This window comes from Cetorhinus maximus, chromosome 26 (genome assembly GCF_964194155.1).
Source record: "Cetorhinus maximus chromosome 26, sCetMax3.hap1.1, whole genome shotgun sequence".
NCBI lineage: Eukaryota > Metazoa > Chordata > Chondrichthyes > Lamniformes > Cetorhinidae > Cetorhinus > Cetorhinus maximus.
The window spans coordinates 21,630,392-21,649,625 of NC_135904.1; the positions used below are offsets into that span (position 1 = coordinate 21,630,392).

At 40.7% G+C, this 19,234-nt stretch overlaps 1 protein-coding gene and 1 pseudogene across 1 annotated transcript in view; both read left to right on the forward strand.

Moving 5' to 3' along the window:
• The first annotated feature begins 1,528 nt into the window (after nt 1-1,528).
• Nucleotides 1,529-19,234, forward strand: part of prtga (protogenin homolog a (Gallus gallus)) — a 112,199-nt gene continuing 94,493 nt past the window's right edge. The window contains exons 1-2 of the mRNA XM_078529910.1: nt 1,529-1,650; nt 4,856-5,158. Coding sequence (XP_078386036.1) covers nt 1,584-1,650; nt 4,856-5,158 — 370 coding nt within the window. The 5' untranslated portion in view covers nt 1,529-1,583. The remainder of the gene's footprint in view (nt 1,651-4,855; nt 5,159-19,234) is intronic.
• Nucleotides 5,358-5,688, forward strand: LOC144668177 (small ribosomal subunit protein eS26 pseudogene; annotated as a pseudogene).

A 19,234-nucleotide genomic window follows, 5' to 3' on the forward strand; every position in this document is an offset into this window, starting at 1 on the left:
CGCTTTCATTTCCAGCCATCCCGCCACAAACCCAGCCACTGGGGGGAAGGGAAAATTCTGGCCATTGTGATTTGGGGATAGTGCGGGAAAATGGCATTGAGGTAGAAAGTCAGCCATGATCTAACTGAATGGTAGAGCAGACTCGAGGGGCCAAATGGCCGACTTCTGCTCCTATTTCCTATGTTCCTAACCTGTCACGTGCACTTTCTTATAGTAATCACTGGTAACATTGCCTGATTCTCCCCTCCTTCGAAAGGGCATTGAGATCAATTATAATGCCCCCTGCTGGCTGGGAGCGGTTAAATCCGTGCAGTGGCAGGGCTGAACCTGGGCAAATTTTAACTGGACCAATGAGGGTGACACTGAGTTTCTCCACTGTCACCAAACAAGAATCAGCATCATAACTGCTTTTAGGGCACCATTAATATAATAAATGAATGAGCGGTCCAATTATACTATTATGCTTTGAAAAAGCAACAAGATATTTTGGCACAGACTAGAAGGGCCGAGTGGCCTGTTTTCCTGTGCTGGAGTGTTCTATGGTTCTAAATAATCTCACCAATTAAATTAGAAACTGGTGTTTATGAGGCACTTTCAGCCCTGCAGTACTCTGATCACAGAAGGAAGAATTGAACCTTCCTGGTCTCTATGTCTCAGTACCACACCAAACGTTAATCACTGAGCCATCAGTGGGGCAGTCAGTTGTATTCAATGTCTTGGGGCTCCCAGGTTAATAGACCTGTTCACTACTAACCTGATTGGTGTCCTGATGCCCTCTGACTGTTTTCCATGCTGCATCTATGCTTCGATGCTGCTATCATTCATGAGGTAAGCAAGACAGCAGTCCGTGCTACCCCATCTTCCATGCCCTCTCAATGATACCTTAAGTGTCCCTTTGCTAATGGTCTCCAGGTTTTGCTCACTCATGCCCATGCATGGCTGCCCTCCACTCTGTTATTCAATCATGTCAATGCATTGTTGCCCTACATTCCCTGTTCATTCATGCCAATACAGTACTGGCCTCCAGTTGCTGTTTTCATTCATACCCATACATTGCTGCTCACCGATCCCCATTATTCACACGACCATACATAGCTGCCCCCATTGCTGATGCCCTCCAATCCCTGCCAATCACTCATGCCTATGCCTTGCTGGACCCGATTGATGTTGCCCTCCAACCCCTGTCATTCAGTCATTCCCATGCATTACTGTCCTGTATTGCTAATTCCCATCAATCCTGGTAATTCACTGCTGCCCAGACAGTTTTGCCCCCCCACCCCCACCCCCACTCCCACTTGCTGTTGCCCTGTTTATCCAGCTGGTCCTTTGGCTTCTGGCAAAAGAAAGTAGAGCGCGTGCGTCGCCCTGCTGCGGATGAAGCCGCCGGGCTCGGTGCTGCGGCCGCCCGGAGCACCGCCGCGCGTGTCTCCTGTGAGTGGGTGCGCGTGCGCGGTCGGCAAGGAGTCCGCAGTGAGTGAAGGCGGAGGCGCTGGAGCTGCGGCAGATTAGAGACTGGGGGGGGGGTGGGGGAGAAGAGTTTCAGGGTGAGGGCTTCTAGCATGAGCAAAGAAACTGTGGATTAAATGGCGACTTTCCAAGGGAGAACTTGTGGTGGGACTGCACTGGTAGCTTTGCTGTTGCCTATTTCAGGTGAGTGGGTTTTTTTTTTATATGGGTTCTTTTATTTTTTTGCTGCTGTTGCGTTTTGGATGAAGAGGAGCTTTGATGTCCGGAGTGACCAGTGTCCATTGCCCCTGTCTCCGGCCTCTTGCTCTCCGACCCATTGTACCCGGGGCCACTGCTCTTGGCTCTCTGCCTCTCCTAAACCACGGAGTGTAGGTTCCTGGGGGGGTGGGAGGGAGGTGTATTGTTGTCGGTGTGAGATGGTTTACTGAGTGAGAGGGGGAATGGGGAGGGTTAGTCATCTCTGTAGCCACTTCATGGCCGGCAGTGTCCGCGCGCACACACACCGGCTTTTGTGTTGTCCACCTCCAGGGCGCCTCGTATCCCTTGTGCTCACAATGTTGCCACACACACAAAAAAGTTACTCAGTCTTTCTCTCGCTACAAAATGTTTCTCGCTCCAACATTGTATCGGCTCCTTGCCCCCACGTGTATTTATTTATTCCTTTCCCTTCTCCCATTCACTTTGAGATAAGAGTGAATCTCTTTCTTCCCCCGCTCTCTCTCTCTCCCCCCCCCCCCCCCAATAACCCAGCGTGGGGTTTCTGGCCACGCTGACTCCTCTTCTTTAAGACTTGTTTTTTTTTTAACTGGACAAAAATGGGGAAACTATTTTGAACTTCTAAAAAAAAATATATATATATATATACACACACATCAGTTGATCTCCGCTGTGAGGTGACGATGCACATCACTGAATATTTGTAAACATTGCCTTTAAATTGATGCCAAATATCAATTCGATGAATCTGTTGCTAGCTGAAAGTGTATTTTTGTTCGTTTTTAGAAAAAAAAATGTACTCGGGCGTCTTAACGATTTTTTTTTTTGATGAGGAATTGCAAAAAAAGAGGCGAAGTTTCCCCCCCCCCTCCTCCTCTCTCTTTTCAAGAGTGTTGGTGCAGTCTCCTGTCGCGTTACATTGTCCCTAACGGAAGGATTCATTTGCATCCCAGAACCTGAACTGATTAATTCAAGTCGGGGGGTTTGAAGGGGGAGGGGGAGAGAATCTGTACAGATTTGTATTGATGGAGAGAATTGATCAATTGATGAGAGTTCTTCTCGATCACGTACATCAAATTCACTCGGGACCTCTAACCGATCCCCACCGCTGTCACCATAATACGACAAATTAAAAATACGTTACATCTCTGGAATCTTTTTTTTCCTTCCCTGGGACCCGTAAACATGCTCATCGATCTCACTCCATAAAGTTAGTGTGACTGCAGCTTAAAGCTTTGCGATGTCAGCTTTTCCCCAACTCGGTGCGTGGGTTTCGACTCCACAATATCGAAGCAGACTCTTTAAAACAGTCTGAAACTGCCCACCGACTTAATGAAAATAAATTGTTTTGCCCGTTCGCAGGCACATTACCCAATCCGTCAGCGCACTTGAGTTGATTGTCAGGCTCAAGAAATGTTTGAAAGCTTTTTAAGTCGCACCATCAGCGAGAGAGACGCTCTTTTTTTTGTGTACTTCCTTTTGACTGTTGATCAAGGGAGATATGAAGATCCAAAACTAGATGTAGTCAGTTCTCTACACGTGGTTCGTCCAGTTTTTAGACAAGAGTTCAAAACTGGAAAAAGAAAGGCGGCGAGAGCTTATTGATACACAAGGACAGCCTGTTGCTAATGATTTCTCGTAAAATCAGACTTTTATGACTTCGCCTGTTCAGGCTCCTTTTTGACAAGCTTGTAAAATTAGCAAACATCTTGTGCGAAGTCCGCCCTGTATAGCAACCGGTTGCAACTTCAGATTGGAGCAAGTCTTTCTATCGGCATGGTGTTTAGAATCAAAATAATAACACGCTTTTACAAGAGTGCGCTCCTTTTAATTCGGATCTTAATTGAGTTTTCTGCTCCATATAAAAGCTCAATAAAAGGTTACCACCATTGTAATGCGCCCCTGCAGTGATTTTAACACCGGTACTTCGGTGTACTGGCTCTTCAATTTGTTTGAATTAATTAGTACTCTTGGATTAGTTTTTTTTCTCTCTCTCGTGGCGTTTGGAGATTCAGCACATGGTGCTATCCAGCCTTGTAATCCCCCCCCACCCCAGCACAGAGAGGCGCTATAGTTTTGATTGCTTTCTAAACACAGTTGCACATATTTGATGAGAGAATTCTTCGTTCACTGCTCTCAAATTTAAAAATATATTTGCAGAATTTTGATTCCCAAATTTGAACTTTCGTTTTAAATTTGAGTTTTACCTTTGGATCCTGCTGGCTCTCTGGATCTTGCAAGTCTTAAGAATTGAAGAGGTGTATTGTTGATGCCAGTAAGTGATTATAAGCAAATTTAAGTTGATAACTTGTTATATTCAGAGACTCAGTTTATTCATGGGACTAAAACAAAAAAATAGTCAGCGATTTGGTAAGGCCTACTAAATCTTCAACTTAATCATATAATTGACATTCATTTGTGGGGATGGGGGCAAGTGGAAGAGAAATTCTGAAGACAAGGAGAAGAGTGGAAGTGAAACATCTCCCAATTGAATAATGGTTGCAATATAAACTGTCTTCAAAACTTTTGGGTCTAATTATAGTGAATCTTTGACATTTTTGCCAGTGTCGTCAGTGGGAACATCATTCAGCAAGTGAACTTTGGTTGTACAGACTTTGGGATTCCAGTAGGGCTGAGATGGGGATAGAAGTTCTTCCTTGAGATTATAGACTGCAGATTGTGATGAGCTGGTTGCAGCTAATGACTGTTGCTTACCGATATGGTGGATAAGACTTAAAATCCTGTTTCAGAATTTGAGGAGCGGGGAGATTGAAGATAAGGATGGACCACAAATTCATGGGTTTGGATTGAGGACCCCTTGAATAGAAGCTTTCATCCTGATGTATTATCAGAACCAGGAGTTTATGTAAAGCGTGCCTAAATATATATTTTAGAATGTTTAATCAAACACTTGTATGCCCAATGGAAATCTCAAACTCATCTTCAGACCATTCAAATTGATGCAAAAGCAAAATTCAGAATTAGTCATGCATTATTGAGCACAACATTCCCTGACAAATTGCACTGCCTCTTGTAGCCTTGGTGCACCTGTGTGATCAATTAGTGACTGGGTTCAGAGGAAATTATTTCATTTATCAAAAACTTTATTTTATCAAAATCTGAATATTCAAGGCCTTGTTAAATTTGAGATGATTTGTATTGTGTTTTCCAGGTATTTGGTGCTTCACTGAGCTTTTTTTCACGAGGGAGCCCCAGGATGTCATTGCTTTGCGGAAAGACCCTGTGGTTCTTGATTGCCAGGCTCGTGGAGAACTTCCAATTACCATTGTGTGGCTGAAAAATGGATTGAAATTAGTGGATAGTGAGCGGATATATGTCTTATCAAATGGATCTCTTTACATCACTGAGGTTGAACATCGTAGAGGAGAGCGATCAGATGAGGGCTACTATGAATGTTTGGCTCAAAACAAGTATGGGGCCATTCTGAGTCAGAAATCCCACCTGTCTGTGGCCAGTAAGTATTTCTTTCTTTTGGTACGTTTAACCTGACCACTTTTCCCAAGATAAAGGTCGTATTTAGCAAACCATTGTTCAAAATAGTAGGATTCTACACACTCTGGTCAGGTAAGAGCAAAGGATATTTTGGGAGTTTGGTAATAACCTGATTGAGCTTTGGTGAAACTTAGGGCAGGTCTTTGTGACTCGTGCTGAGGATGACTAAGAAGCGAAGGAATAACTGGCCACGTCCAGCTCATTAGGCATGCAAACTGTGCCCGCTGCATCCCCAAAGACAAAGCCATTAAGAAGTTTGTCATCTGCAACATTGTGGAGGCTGCTGCAATTCGAGATATTTTGGAAGCCAGGGACTTTGATGCATATGTGTTGCCCAAGCTGTATGTGAAATTGCATTACTGTGCCAGCTGTGCCATCCACAGCAAAGTGGTAAGAAATCGTTCGCGAGAGGCCAGGAAGGACCGAACTCCGCCTCCATGTTTCAGGCCAGGTGTCAGCATCCCCCGTGGACCTCCTCAAAAGCCTATGTAAACACGAGTGAATCCTATAATTTGGTTTGAATTAATAAAAATGTTGGACCATTTTTAAAAAAGAAGAAACTAAGGGCAGGAATTTTCCGATGGCAGAGTTTCCCATTCTGCCACCTGAAGAATTGGAGGGGAATGTATCCACACAGATCATAGCAGCCTCGCAGTTATTTAATGCTCCTGAACATTAATTGGCTGGAGATGGGACTTCTGCCCCTCACTTGGGCAGAAGCCCCGCCTCAGAACTGCCAGCTAATCTGGTCAATTAGCTCTAGCCCCAGCAGCGCCAGTGGCAGCAGTGGCCAGGACTGGGACTACAAGCAGTCCTCAGATTCTAAATCCCAGAGTCCAGGACTGGGTACGCGGGGAGAAGAGGTGAGGCCTGGGATGGGTAGGAATAGAGGGGAATGGGGTCTTGATGGAGAGATCATTTTGGTGGTGGGAGCCTCAAAATTGAGGGTGGGTGGGAAACACCCCTTAAGTGGCCATTAAGTGCCTCAATTAGAACGACGGAGGCTGGGCTTCCCATGACCTCACCTGCCCTCCCGTAAAATTGCAGACAAGTCATGGGTGGGGTGGGTGGCCTTCCACTTGAAATTCTGCCCTTACTATGAACATTACACTGCATGCAACTGTATTTATAATCTGTAAGTATAAGGGAGTAACTTGTAGTGTTTTTACAAACATGTCAGCTTTTTAGTGTTGAGTCTTGTGCATCAGTTACAGGCAGTTCCCATTTTGTGTTGAAGCAAAAGGCTCTAAAATGACATTTTAAAGGTGAAAGAATAGTTGCTTTTCAAATGTCAGTCATATTTTATTTCTAATGGAAAATGAATTTAAATTATATTTGTTTATACATTCTGAAACATATGAAAATCAAACTGTTGGGTAAAATTCCTGAGATCTGATGTTTTCCACCACATAGGCAACAGGCATCCGAGTTGGCTGGATTTCAGCTATTGTGATTTCTGCTGTTTACTATTTCTAGTCAAGTTGTAATGTGTGTGTTAAGAATGCATTTATAATTTTGCTATTAATAGTAAATGAAATATTGTTCCTCCTTCCTTGGGTAATTTGGGAGTTAAAAAGTATTGAGCCTTAATCCTGACCAAAAACCTGCTCTTGCTTTCTTTCATGTAGATAGCATTCAGGTTTTCCTGCCAATTTTCAAAGCAGTTTCTTATTCTGTCGATATAGCTGCTTCATCTCAAAGTCAAACATTGAATGTGCTTTAATAGACCCTTTGGTCTTTCTTTATACTGAAAGATTCTAGAAAATAGATCCAAAATGGTAATTTGTAAGCATGGCACACAGTCATTGTTTAGGACTGTGATAAAGTACTTTGATCTATTGTAAGCAGATTACATTCATTGTTTCCAGTCATGTGGTGTTATCAGCAGCACCAGTATTCAGTGATACCTGTGTGGCACTTCTGAGAAAATCAAAAGTCTATAGGCAGAAAATGCTTAGATACAAGCAAAGTAATGGGAACATGACTATAAAAAGACTCCTGAAGCTGTGTAACAGCCTCATTCAGTATAGGTTCATTACATTGAACATCTTTCGCCATATGATCTTATATCTGGTACATATTTATTAGGCTTAGGTAAAATCATCATTAAAATAGTTTCATTCCTTTTGAAACTTCAAACACTCAGTTTAGCTTTTACACTTGTCAGTTCTCCAGGACTTGAGAATAATTCCATTGCTGATAATTAATTATATTTCTTCATTTAATATACTTATTACAAGCCATAGTCATGTGAGTTTAAAGGTGATGTATCTGGTTTGGCATTCTTATGATTGTATGCCTAAAAGTCCATGAACCTTCTTCAATATCTGTGCTTAAGTTAATAGAATAGTAAAACCCCAGGTTTGACCCTTGGCCTTGAAAAGTTAGCTGCTCCCAGTAAGAATACTGGCTAAGGTGTCCAGAAATGCTGGTGGAAAGGTGAGGGTGTGAATGGGTTGGTTGTGATCCCTGTCATAGGTGTTAGGTTCTCACCTTGAAGATAGATCATTTCAGGGAGATGCTTTAGGTTTGTGGACCCTTACTCCAGCATCATCAACTTCAGGTGCCTATTAGAGGGGAAAAATAAACCAACGATACTCATTGATCATAATATATAACATAAATTAACTCACAACTAACTTTCACTGTTTTGGCTAGAGTTAAAAAAGGCTTTAATTTATATATTAGGTAATCAAGTTTTCATACTATTGTACTGAACAATTAGTTTGGGTGATGAAAAATCAGTACTATTACAATATATTGATGTACCAATATGTAACATCTTTATTTAGACCTACGTTTCCGGGCTTGTTTGTTGGTTTAATGGAGGTACTATCTTCAAGTTTGCAGTCATACACAAAACATTTAAAGCAAGCAGTGAAATGGTAGTTTTAGTTTGAAAAAGAAAATGCATCCTGGACCAGGGTCCGCAGTGGGGCGAAGGAATTTTCTTTTAAGCATATTGTTTCTTTTAAGCATTTGCCAGTAAGGTTATCCTTTATCACAGATGTTAGGCGTCTGGTATAACATTTAAAACTCTGATTTAATCCATACAAGAACTGTTAGAACTGAACACACTGGGAGGTGTCACTGATTCCAAAGTTAGAAATTAAAAGCTGATACTTGCACCGTGGTCGAGAAATTGATTATTCATGTGCAAATTAAGAATTCTTTGGGTTAAAAGGTTAGAGGCTATGCAGGATGAGGTTTAGCCCTGTGATAAAGAGCAGATGACCCTTATTCATTGTCCATAGCTTTCATGTTGTTCCTCCACAAAGTTCGTGATTGCCAGGAATTGTTCTTAAGGAATGCAGGGAATCGTATGCCTTGCCTTTAGTGTTACTGTGGAGCCTTATCACATAAGGACATCACAGCAGGTCTTTAGGGACAGTTTCTAGCTCTGAAACCCTTAAGGCTCTGTTTTCTGGTGTTCATCCATGCATAAAGGAATTTAGCTAATTTTGCTTTCTTGAATTCCCTTAAAGTAACTTTGAACACCAGTGTTTAAGGAGATTAAGATATAAAGAAAGAACTGTACATTTAATAGATTTTTTTTCTACTTGTAACTAGGAGACAATAGGAAGTTCTTTTCACTGCTGTTGTGTTCTTTGTGGGGCACCCTGCTGGGGAAAATGCCAACTAAACAATTGAACGCCCATATGGGTTGCTTCAGGTCTGAGTAAGATCACAAGTGAAAAGTCCTTTGCTACTGATAAGGAGTATGTTCAGAGTGAAGAAGGATTTCATTTTTCCTTTAAAGAATTCTGGCTGTGTTTTAAGAGGACACTAGCAATTTTTTCCAACTCCAGAAAATTACTTTAGAATGTGTTAGTTCTGAAACTCTCAGACCGTGCACACAGTGCATGATAAAATGCAAGCTCGTAATTGTACTTCTGGTGGAGGAAAAGATTTACATCTTTGTAGAATAAGAAATGAAAATCACGGAGTTTAAATTGTTTCAACACTCCATTCTTTAGATTTGTAATTTTCAAAGGTGGAATATATTTGGCTATAACGTCAAGTAAAGTTTTGGTTTGCATAACCAGAAACTTCGTTATTTGACAATCCTCTTAAGAGGTTTTCACTCTCTTTTAAACTAGCTCTGTTTAATTCAGCCTTCCCTTGTGATGGGATCATTTTGACATGTTCGTGTTGAAATGATCTTTTTCTTTGATTAAATAAAGTTGATATCAGGGTTAATTACTGTACTTTTGGAGATAAGTTGTTAGAGTACTCTCCAACCCTTTTTCCTGAGGTTCAACATGTTTTGCAATTCACAGAGCAACATAAGTGCGTTTGCATTATCTATAGCTTTGAGCGTTTTTGCTTCACTTGCACCAGTTTTGATGATGCTTGGGCTGCGTGAGCATATTGCAACCTGTGGATATGGACATTGCCACATATATTTGTATATTGACCTACTTTGCATTAAATGCATGATAAAACTGTCCTGATAAGAATGGGCTTGTCTGCAAAACTGCTTTCTCTGTTTCCTTTACCTGTGGATCATGTATTAGCATCAAACTCATTAAGACATTTTGTTTCTCTCCCTTCCATTGTAGTCATTACTGAATTCTTTAACATCTACTGTTATGTATTGCTATTGATGGCAGTTATGTTATGGTTTGGCAATCTGTTATGTTCAAACTGTAGTTGATAAAAGCTGCCTGTGGGTTTTTTTTTTACAGGTTAGCTTTACTCCCCTGTATTGGAAGTTCTGTCCAAAAGCCCATGAAATTTGCACATACCTGAGAAATGGAAAGTGGGTGATGGGGATGGGGCTGTATCTCCTGACCACATTGCCACCTTTTCTTGTTGTTTAGCATCCTGCCAAAAGTTCCCTGTGTGACTAAGTGTCTAAATTGTAGTGCTTTATTGCAAGGCAACTCGCTGAAGCGCAGGATAGTTCTGGTCCTGCAATTGTTTTACAGTCTAATACTCCAAGGGGCTGCTGAAAAGAATTGATTCTGGTCCTTTTGTCTGTTCTGATTATCCTAAATAAAAGGGATCTTTTTTCTTTGCTTCTGTTTGTGCAGGGATTCTAAGGTCTCCATAATTTAACAGCTGGACCTATTGATTATGTGCAGGACAATCAAGGTGATGATTAAAGAGGAACTAGAAAAAAACCTCGTAATATGAATTGGGACACATTACCTTTTAAAGATTTAGGAGAGACAATGTTTGAAGTAACACTCAGTTACTTTACAAGGATAAAATTGATGTGAAATGTAATAAGCTGGACATTTGAATGGCAGCTTAAATCTGTTTTCCAAATAGCTCAGCCCCTTGAGTGTGTCAGAAGGAAATTTTTGACACATCCATGCTATTGTAACATAGGATAAAGAAAACAGTTGCTTAGTCCCCAGTGTGTAGAAGGGATTTTTAACACAGAAGCATTCAGCTCTGGGTAATCCAGGATTCTCCCTGAAGGAGCAGCTCATGCAGCATATCCGAATGGTCTTTTTTTTTGTTTTATCTGCATTCTTGTTGCAGCCTAAACTTCATGCATTCATTGGTGTCATCAAATGACCTTTTGCTATGTTGTGAAAGATGGCTTTTCTAAACTTAATTTTAAGGGGTTAAGAACTGTGTAACAAGCACATGCTCAAAATAACAAAACTTTCATTTAATTGTTTATCACTGTGTTTGAGCCTTACATTTTATTTAACATTCTTTATAAAAAAGAGAAAGAAAGACTTGCATTTATGCAGCACCTTTACCTAAGCACTTTGAAGCCAGTGAAATACTCTTGAAGTGTAATCACTGTTGTAATGTAGGAAATCCAGCAGCCAATTTATGCACAGTAAGCTCCCACACACAACAATGTGATAATGACCAGATCACCTGTCTTTGAGGTGCGGTTTGAGTGATAAATATTGACTAGGAGACTGGGGATAAATCCCCTGCTCTTCTTTGAAATAATGCCATGGGATCTTTTACATCCAACTGAGAGTAGACAGGGTTTGGTTTAATGGTTCATCTGAAAGAAGGAACCTCTGATAGTCCTGTGGAGTACTGCACTGTCAGCCTAGGTTTTTGTTCTCAAGCCCTGGAATGGGACTTGAACCCACAACCTTCTGACTTGGGTGAGAGTGCTGCCAACTGAGCCCTGGTTGACACAAAAAGAAAATAAATATGACCAAATTTGGGCATATAATTGGGTCCCTTGTTGAATCAATATAGTAAGCTCATATGAATATCTTGCCCTTCATTGCAAAAGCTATGTTTCTATTCTTCCCCCTCAGCTGATGGTGCATTGTTGTGATGGGATTCTGTTTCATGCATGCTGGATGCTCTACATTACCTCACCCAAGTGGCCATTTTTGTGTGCTGTACTCGGACAGTGAATGCTCGCAGACTATTTGTCTATGGGGCATAACAGTCGACAATGATCCAGTCTTTGGATGTGATCAAGAGCAGGAATCATGAGCTGATCATTTTTAATCTGTCCCACCTCATTCCCCATTTGGGATCCCTGAGGTAACTGTGTTCCCATTAGTACCCTGCCTGAAATTCGCTAACTCCGCGCAGGCCAAGAATGGGATATTTTACATTTGCCTCTTAAGCCACGGTGGGCATGTGTGTTTAGGATATGACCTGTTCCTTGGTAGATATCTTGAATTCAACATGAACCACACGCTTGAGATTGAATGTGTTCCATTTGGAATATGAGGAGATTTAACACCACCAGTGACTCAGCTGGTTGAGAGTGTCCCATATGGGCTGAGCAGGTCTCACATTGACCCTCCTTCTGTGCTGACTTGGTATAGCTCAGTCAGGAAGCAGTGGGGTCTGCTATAATTTACTTCCCCAGGTTAGGGAAGGGAAAAATGTCGTCAGCGTTTCCGTTCTGGATGAATCGACACCTCACAGCTTTTGCTGGAATTGTATGTGTTGGGAGGCATTGCTTTCATGCCCCCCTGAATCAAATGTCCTGGCAGCACTCATTGTCCAGTATCACACATGAAAAATAGCCATGAGGGTGATACACCAGCAGGAGTCCAACAGCTGTGATGCTGTACCCTAGAAAAGATGGTTTCAGAAGAAAATTGATGGAGAGAAATCAGATTCCAGGGGTGGGGGGATTGGGTGGGAGGGTAGAATATAGGAATTAAGAAATTCATGGTATAGTCGTATTTTAGATAGAATATAACTTTGTAAAGGATTCATTATTTGACATAAAGTAGGGATATACTTTTAAATCCACAATTGTAAGGTGGGTGGCATAGTGTGTATGGGATGTGGTTTGGAATAAAACCCAATTTTGGGATTAACGCATGCTGTCTGTCGAATACTAAAGTTGGATATGAAATGAATTTGGGGCAGTTGGGATCCAGTTCATTGAGGAAGCTGGCATGTATCTCCAAACTGAGATACAACTTGACTCTAAAAGGAGACTCTATAGGTGGAGGAAATTGAAAAACCTTCTGTGATGCAGAAGGGTCCAACCTGCCAGTGTTGGTTAAAGTGTACCAGTTGAGGTAGAGTAGCCAGAACAATAATCTTCACCTGGAGCATAAGTGGGACTACTTTTTATTGACATTGCTTATCTTGACAGGGCACAAAATTAACTTTTTGAAAAAGAAACACAATGGATTAGATTTCTCCCCATTCATTGTCAAAGGGACTAGAAGTTGGTTGTTAATTTCCTGAAAAAACACTATCTTCTTCTTTTGGTAGATTTCAGAGAATGTTTTGTTCAGGCACACTTCTTGAAGTCATTCTACATTCAAGTTGTTTGGGGGATTGGTAATTAAGATTGCAAGAATGCCTCGTAGAAGAGATCTGAAAAGAAAATTGGATGGGCTCTTAAGGGAAATAAACTTGCAGGACAATGTGGTTATAGCAGGAGAATGGGACTGAGTGTATTGCTCTACAGAGAGACAGAATGGACGAGATGGGCAGCATAGCTTCATGTGCTGTTATGACTCTTATGAATTTGCTCATGTTGGGGAACTTCAATTGTTGTGTTGCTGGTTTGGGAACTTGTCTTGTTATGACATCACAACACAAATTAAGGTCTCATATCAGATCGCTGCTTCCAGCTCCTTAGCAGAACTTGCAGCTACTTCTAATTCTGCCTGTAACCCAATTCCAGTCTGAATGGGGAATCCTCACTTTCAGTTAAGCTGAGTCAGAAGCAATCCAGATGAGTTCTGATGAAAGGTCGTCGACCTGAAATATTAACTCTGTTTCTCTTTCCACAGATGCTGCAGACCTGCTGAGAATTTCCAACATGTTTTCTTTATTTCAGATTGAAATATAGTTTTGGGAGGGCAGGGAAATCATTACAAATTAAAAGCATTTTCTAGTTGTGTTTAGTTACTACTTTGTTTCATTAAATTATTGTAATGTTTGATCTGTTGTGTAGGATTGAATTTAATAATTTAATTTCTGGTGCTGATGAAGGTGCAGTGTTATGTAAGAGAGCAGTCAAATGATGGTTGTTTTGAATCAAATAGTTGACACAAGTTGAATAATTTTATTTCGGAACTGGTTTGAAACTGGCAGCATGAAGGTGTTGATTGATTTTAGACTGTTTTACAAAGCAGAACAAACAAATTGCTGCTGTGTGTGTATGTGATGTGTTTTAATTCAAAGCAGCTGTGTGTGTATGTGCTGCAAACTGAATTAGCAGCTGCCATGTAAATGGGATATTAGATTAAATGTGAAGATGAGCCAGTAGCACCTGCTTGTTATAATAGCAAATCTGATAGATTTCCTTTAGGCTTATTGGAAGATGCACAACTTTTCCCCCTCCTGCTGGTGGGGGAGAGCAAAACATGAAAAACAACTATAACCATATTTACTGCTGTTATTTTTTTAATTGGTTTGTCGCTTTATGGTACCTTGTATTATAGTAGTATTAGGAATAAACACACACTGCACATGAGACATGTTCAGAAAGATGGTTAATATTGGTCCCTTTTGTAGGATCAACAAAGTCCAATTGATCTGCTGGGTTACGTTTGCCAGCGTGTTGCTCATGGTAATTTGTTTTAATTTTCATTTTTAAGTAGCTGTAGGGCTCTCCACAATGGTGTGTAACCTGCTTTCCCCTCGTTCTCAAAATTGCAGTTGCATCTTCTGGAATTTGCAGGTGCTCTGGGGCTTGAAAGGTTGAGCACCTGGACAGACTCTGCACCTCGTTTTGGGGGGCACATCTCAGTTTCGTCACTGGCTTTCTATTCTGCCTCAATTTTAAAAGAACAGCCTTTGCTTCACCAGTGTTACATTCTTCCCTTTTGCCAAGAGGCTGGATTGAAGTAGCACAAGCTGCACCTTGTGGCCATCAGTCAGAGGGGACCTTCACTCTATTGAATTTGAACCCAAATCACAGATAAAAAGCAGGGGAATACCTACAGTGCAATTCTACCTCTGCCATCTCATTCCCCCACTCACTCCTAAATGTAGATAAGGGAATGGATCATTGAATGTCTACTAGGGACCCTCAATAGATGATACTGAAATTTCTTGGCTTATTCACCTCTATTTTGGCATTGAACCCAGAACAGTGTCATTTCTGCAGAACTCTACATTGACTTCTCCTGTTAAGGGGGGGTGAGGGGGTGGTTGTGTGTGTGTGTGTTCATTCAGCTGGCATGAGGAAGTGCAGAAGTTAACTTTTGTTCAACTTAACCTGGAGGATTATAACATTGACTTTTTAAAGCTGGGTTTCTTTGAGGTTAGGAGACTTTAAAGACTACTTTTCGCACTAGTTTTGACGATGAATATTTTGGTACCCCTCCAGAAAAGTTTTAGAAACCATTTTTAATCTGGTTGTGTATTTAATGGGTAGTCTTAACCTTTTGAGGAAGGAGGATTATTGGTAGGACTTGTTTATGTGTGATGTGTAAACGTGGTTAGAATGGTGCATTTATTCCAGTTTAATTGAGTTTTATATCAAATAAAATAATGCTAAATCAATTAAAGAACAGGAACTTGTGCATCATGAAGCTGTATTATGGCCAGCTGTTATAAGTTTAACCCCAAAAGTCATATTCAGTGTGAATAATGCACGTAGGAAACCTAATGTAAGTGAATGGCGGGTTAGTTCAGTTGGCTGGATGGGACGGCTGGCTTATCATAATGAGTGATGCAAACAGCGTGGGTTCAATTCCTGTACTGGCCTTCTCAACCTCGCCCCTCATGTGAGGTGTGATGACCCTCGGTTAAACTCAGCCGTCTCTCTAATGAGAGAGCAGCCTATGGTCCTCTAGTGATCAGGCACAGCCGTAGCCCTATAGTCTAAAGTTGTATTAAATTAGCTGATCTTAGCTTAGCTGATCTTCGCTAAGCTGACAGTTATGGTAGTGCAGTTGCATTTGAGGTCTAGGGAGGGGAAAATCTAAATTGTGTGTCCTCGCATCCCTGCCCCACCCCACCAAGAATGAAATTTGGATGGGTGACAGGATTGGGGGTGTCTTTAAAGCCTCCTGATTAATAGTGTCTTGACACTGCTGTATAGCCTGTTACATACATAAAGGATGGCTACATGGCCAAGGTACGAAAGGGCTGCTGGTACCTGTACAAATGTGCCATTCCACACTTCAATCCTGAAAAGACAGAAGAAGGAAGACTGAAAACTCATTTGAAGTGTGGGTTGGTTTTATTTTGGAATCTAGCCTGCACTAAATAGTGAGACAACATATGGGACCTTTCACCTCCTGGGACTTTGATTTGCATCTCGCCTAGACTAATGGGATGAAAGTCTCCTGCCTTGATGACCAAAAATGGTCAGTCAAATGAGTTTGGGCAGTGTGAACTCAGCTTCTATAGGTGCAACAAAAACAAAAATTCCTGGAAAAACTCAGCAGGTCTGACAGCATCTGTGGAAAGGAAGACAGAGTTAACGTTTCGAGTCCGTATGACTCTTCATCAGATTTTTGCTTTTATTCTCTAATGCAAGTCTGCAGTGTAACTGTCCTGTTGATGCTCGAGTGTGACTGAAGATTTTACTGCTGAATTTACCCCAGGGGCTAAGAAGATGGGTAGAATAGGAAATGAAGACTTTCAATGGATGCTGTAAATATAGTCTCGTTAGAAAGTTTACCCTGCATCGAAGCCTGCTGTATCTGCCTTGGAAGTCCATGATGTTAAAGCTGCATTTGGAGTGAAAAACACTTATTTTCAACAGTAATGACAACATCACAAAAAAGAGTTCAGTTGATGTTGGATCAGTGGACATCCCAGTAATCTTTTACTGATAGTAAAAATGATAATCAAGTCATATCTGAGCACCTTGTTACTCTTTTACCATCAGTCTACAGATTTTAGTTAAACTGTGCAGAAATGTATGTTCACATTGGAGGATTTTTAAAATCTGTTTCCAGTCTGGCTAATTAATATTTACAAACATAAACTCACCAAATGGCTTGTGCCCTACAATGAATTATATAGATAAATTGTTCAGACTTTCTCCCCTTGTTGATTTTCTGAAAAGGTAAAGGAGAAATTCTGATGCAATTTCGTGTGGGGTTTGTCATATGACAATGTGCTTCCTATAGCAGTTTTAAAACTGCTAGAAAGGTAGCCAGTAGGATACCCAAGAATTAAAATTTAGTAGCCTGGATATCAGGTTACTGTGAATTTCAAACACTGATAGGGTTATTGACATTTAATCAGTGTAACCTTTTGCCCTCAGCAGGAAAAATGGCTTCCGTTTAGAATGCTGACATTTTGACGAAAACATGAGACATCTGAAGATGTGAATTCATTTTGACAACAACTATATATTTCCTAAACTAGCATTTATGGTTACATCACCAACACTTTTTTTTGAGAGCAGCATAACATTTACTTAACAGACAAATAATTTGATGAGTTACTGTACCCGTTTTTAAATTGTGGTTTTCGCTCCGAAAGCCCTCTTCATTGTTGGCCTAATAAGTGTAACATAGCCCAGAGGCTATAACTTGTGTTATCACTGCCTCACTTCAATAGCAGTCATTGAGTTTATCTACACAATGACAGGCATTCATCATTTTATGTATAAAGCTTGTGTATGTCATTCAGCCATGGGCAAAAACTGAAACGTCAAGCTTTGTTAAATCATTCATCGGCCTATCGAGCTGCTTTTTAGTCATCTCCTTCCTGCATATTGGAATCTGGCTACTAATGAATTCATAGAGAAAATATTAATTAAGTGGCAACTTCTTTGTTTGGTTCCAAACATACAAAGCTTTAAATTACTTCAAAGCACGATTATATGCAAAGGCTGCAGTCAGAATGTTTGAAATGAGAGCAGGAAGACAAAGTTATCTTACTCTGTTACTCACGATGAAAGAGACTAATGAAACCCGAGTTCTGCCATTATTTAAAATTAAGTGACGGTCTGATCCTGATATGCTGGCTGGAGTGTTTGTGCTTCTTCCATATTAAGGTGTAAGTGATACAAAATGTGACTGAACATTGTTTTTAAGTGTGTTGAATACAATGTGCTGGAAATACTCAGCAGGTCGGGTAGCATCTGTGGAGAGAGATAGAGTTAATGTTTCCAGCGACAATTAAGCACAGTTTTGTCAATTAGGGTAGAATTGTGGATCTCATGACGTGTATTATTTTATCAGAATACTGGCCTCCACTTTGGAAACACAAAAACCCAGTCTCCAGTTTTCTACTTATCTCTCTTGAAGGCTTGAAACCAGTCCCATGGGCTCTGTCTGTCCTCTAGTGTCTCTCCCAATGGGCATTCCTTATGTATGAGCTGGTAGGCTGTTCAATTGTGACATCTTGTGTGATCCTGATCCCATTCTTGTGTAAAATCCACATATGTGTATTTTTATCATTGGACAACAGTCTTGGAGAGGTGACTTCTGTTTCTACCCCCTCTCTTCCCTCACCCAGGGTTATCAGACTGAATTTCTGGTTCATTAAGCTCAGTTCCACATCTGGGGAAGCTTCTTTTTTTGGGGGGCGGGGAGTGGGGGAAGGAGAAATTATTTCAAAACAAACTACTGCATGTATAATATTGCATTTTCTGCTATGATTTCATATGTATGAAATGAAAAGTAATATAATTCATATTGTTTATACATTTTTTGAAAAACATAGGGGCATCTTCATTTGGTTTTGATATTTTTGATGATTTGTCGGTCGAAGAGGTGGCTGAGGCTGTTGACATATCAGCTGGAAAATACTGCTGAGAGCATTTTATACAAAATGGACTAGACAGCTAAAAGCAGAATTTTTATTTTGCTAAAGACGATAGTTCTTACTGTAATTGATCTGGCTATTAAAGCTAATTGTAGTCCAAACCTTGGAAATCAATTCTGATTGCACCTCTGCAATACTGTAGTACTAAATATTCCTTTTGGCCTGTAAAGAGCTGCTTCTACACCATAACTGATGTCAGGGAATAGCCTGTAAGTAGGCAAAATCTAAAAGCCCACATTGTTAAATGTCTCAAAGATCAAAATTAATTCATTTTAACACTTTTAATAAAGTAAAATATCCTTAGCTTGAATGGTATCAGGTTTTTTTTAAAAAAAGAAATGTTCTTTTCTGGAACAAAGAGCTGTAGGAAAGTCAGTTCCTTCCCCCTGTGGCAATTCATTGACATCTTAAAATGATGGTATGGCCAGCACAATAACCTGAAAACTTAGGAACAGCAACAAAGCCTTTGCAGGGGCTACCCAATGACCCCTGGGTTCTGGGGCCAGACTATTCATAGGAGAATTTGCTTTGTTATCTTTTGGCAGTGGTCAGTGAACTCTAGCAGGCTCTGCTAACCACCCTAGCAACAAACGATCGTCTCCATCTACCTCTGATTAATTTAGTTCATTCCACTGGCACATTCATTCCTTCTAGTATCTTTCTTTCTGAAGGAATCCATTTTTGAGAAACAATCATTTCATGTAAGAAAAGGGCTTGATTGATCAGCTTGTTGTTTTGCAAATGATTTAAAAGTTTTTAAATTGCTAGCATATCCTATCAACTCCCTCCTAATCAAAAAGACATGCATGTTTTGGCAGAATCTGTGTTGGAAGTTAAGGGCAGGCATGGTTTGAGCAGAGACAATTTACTAGCAAAAGAAAAG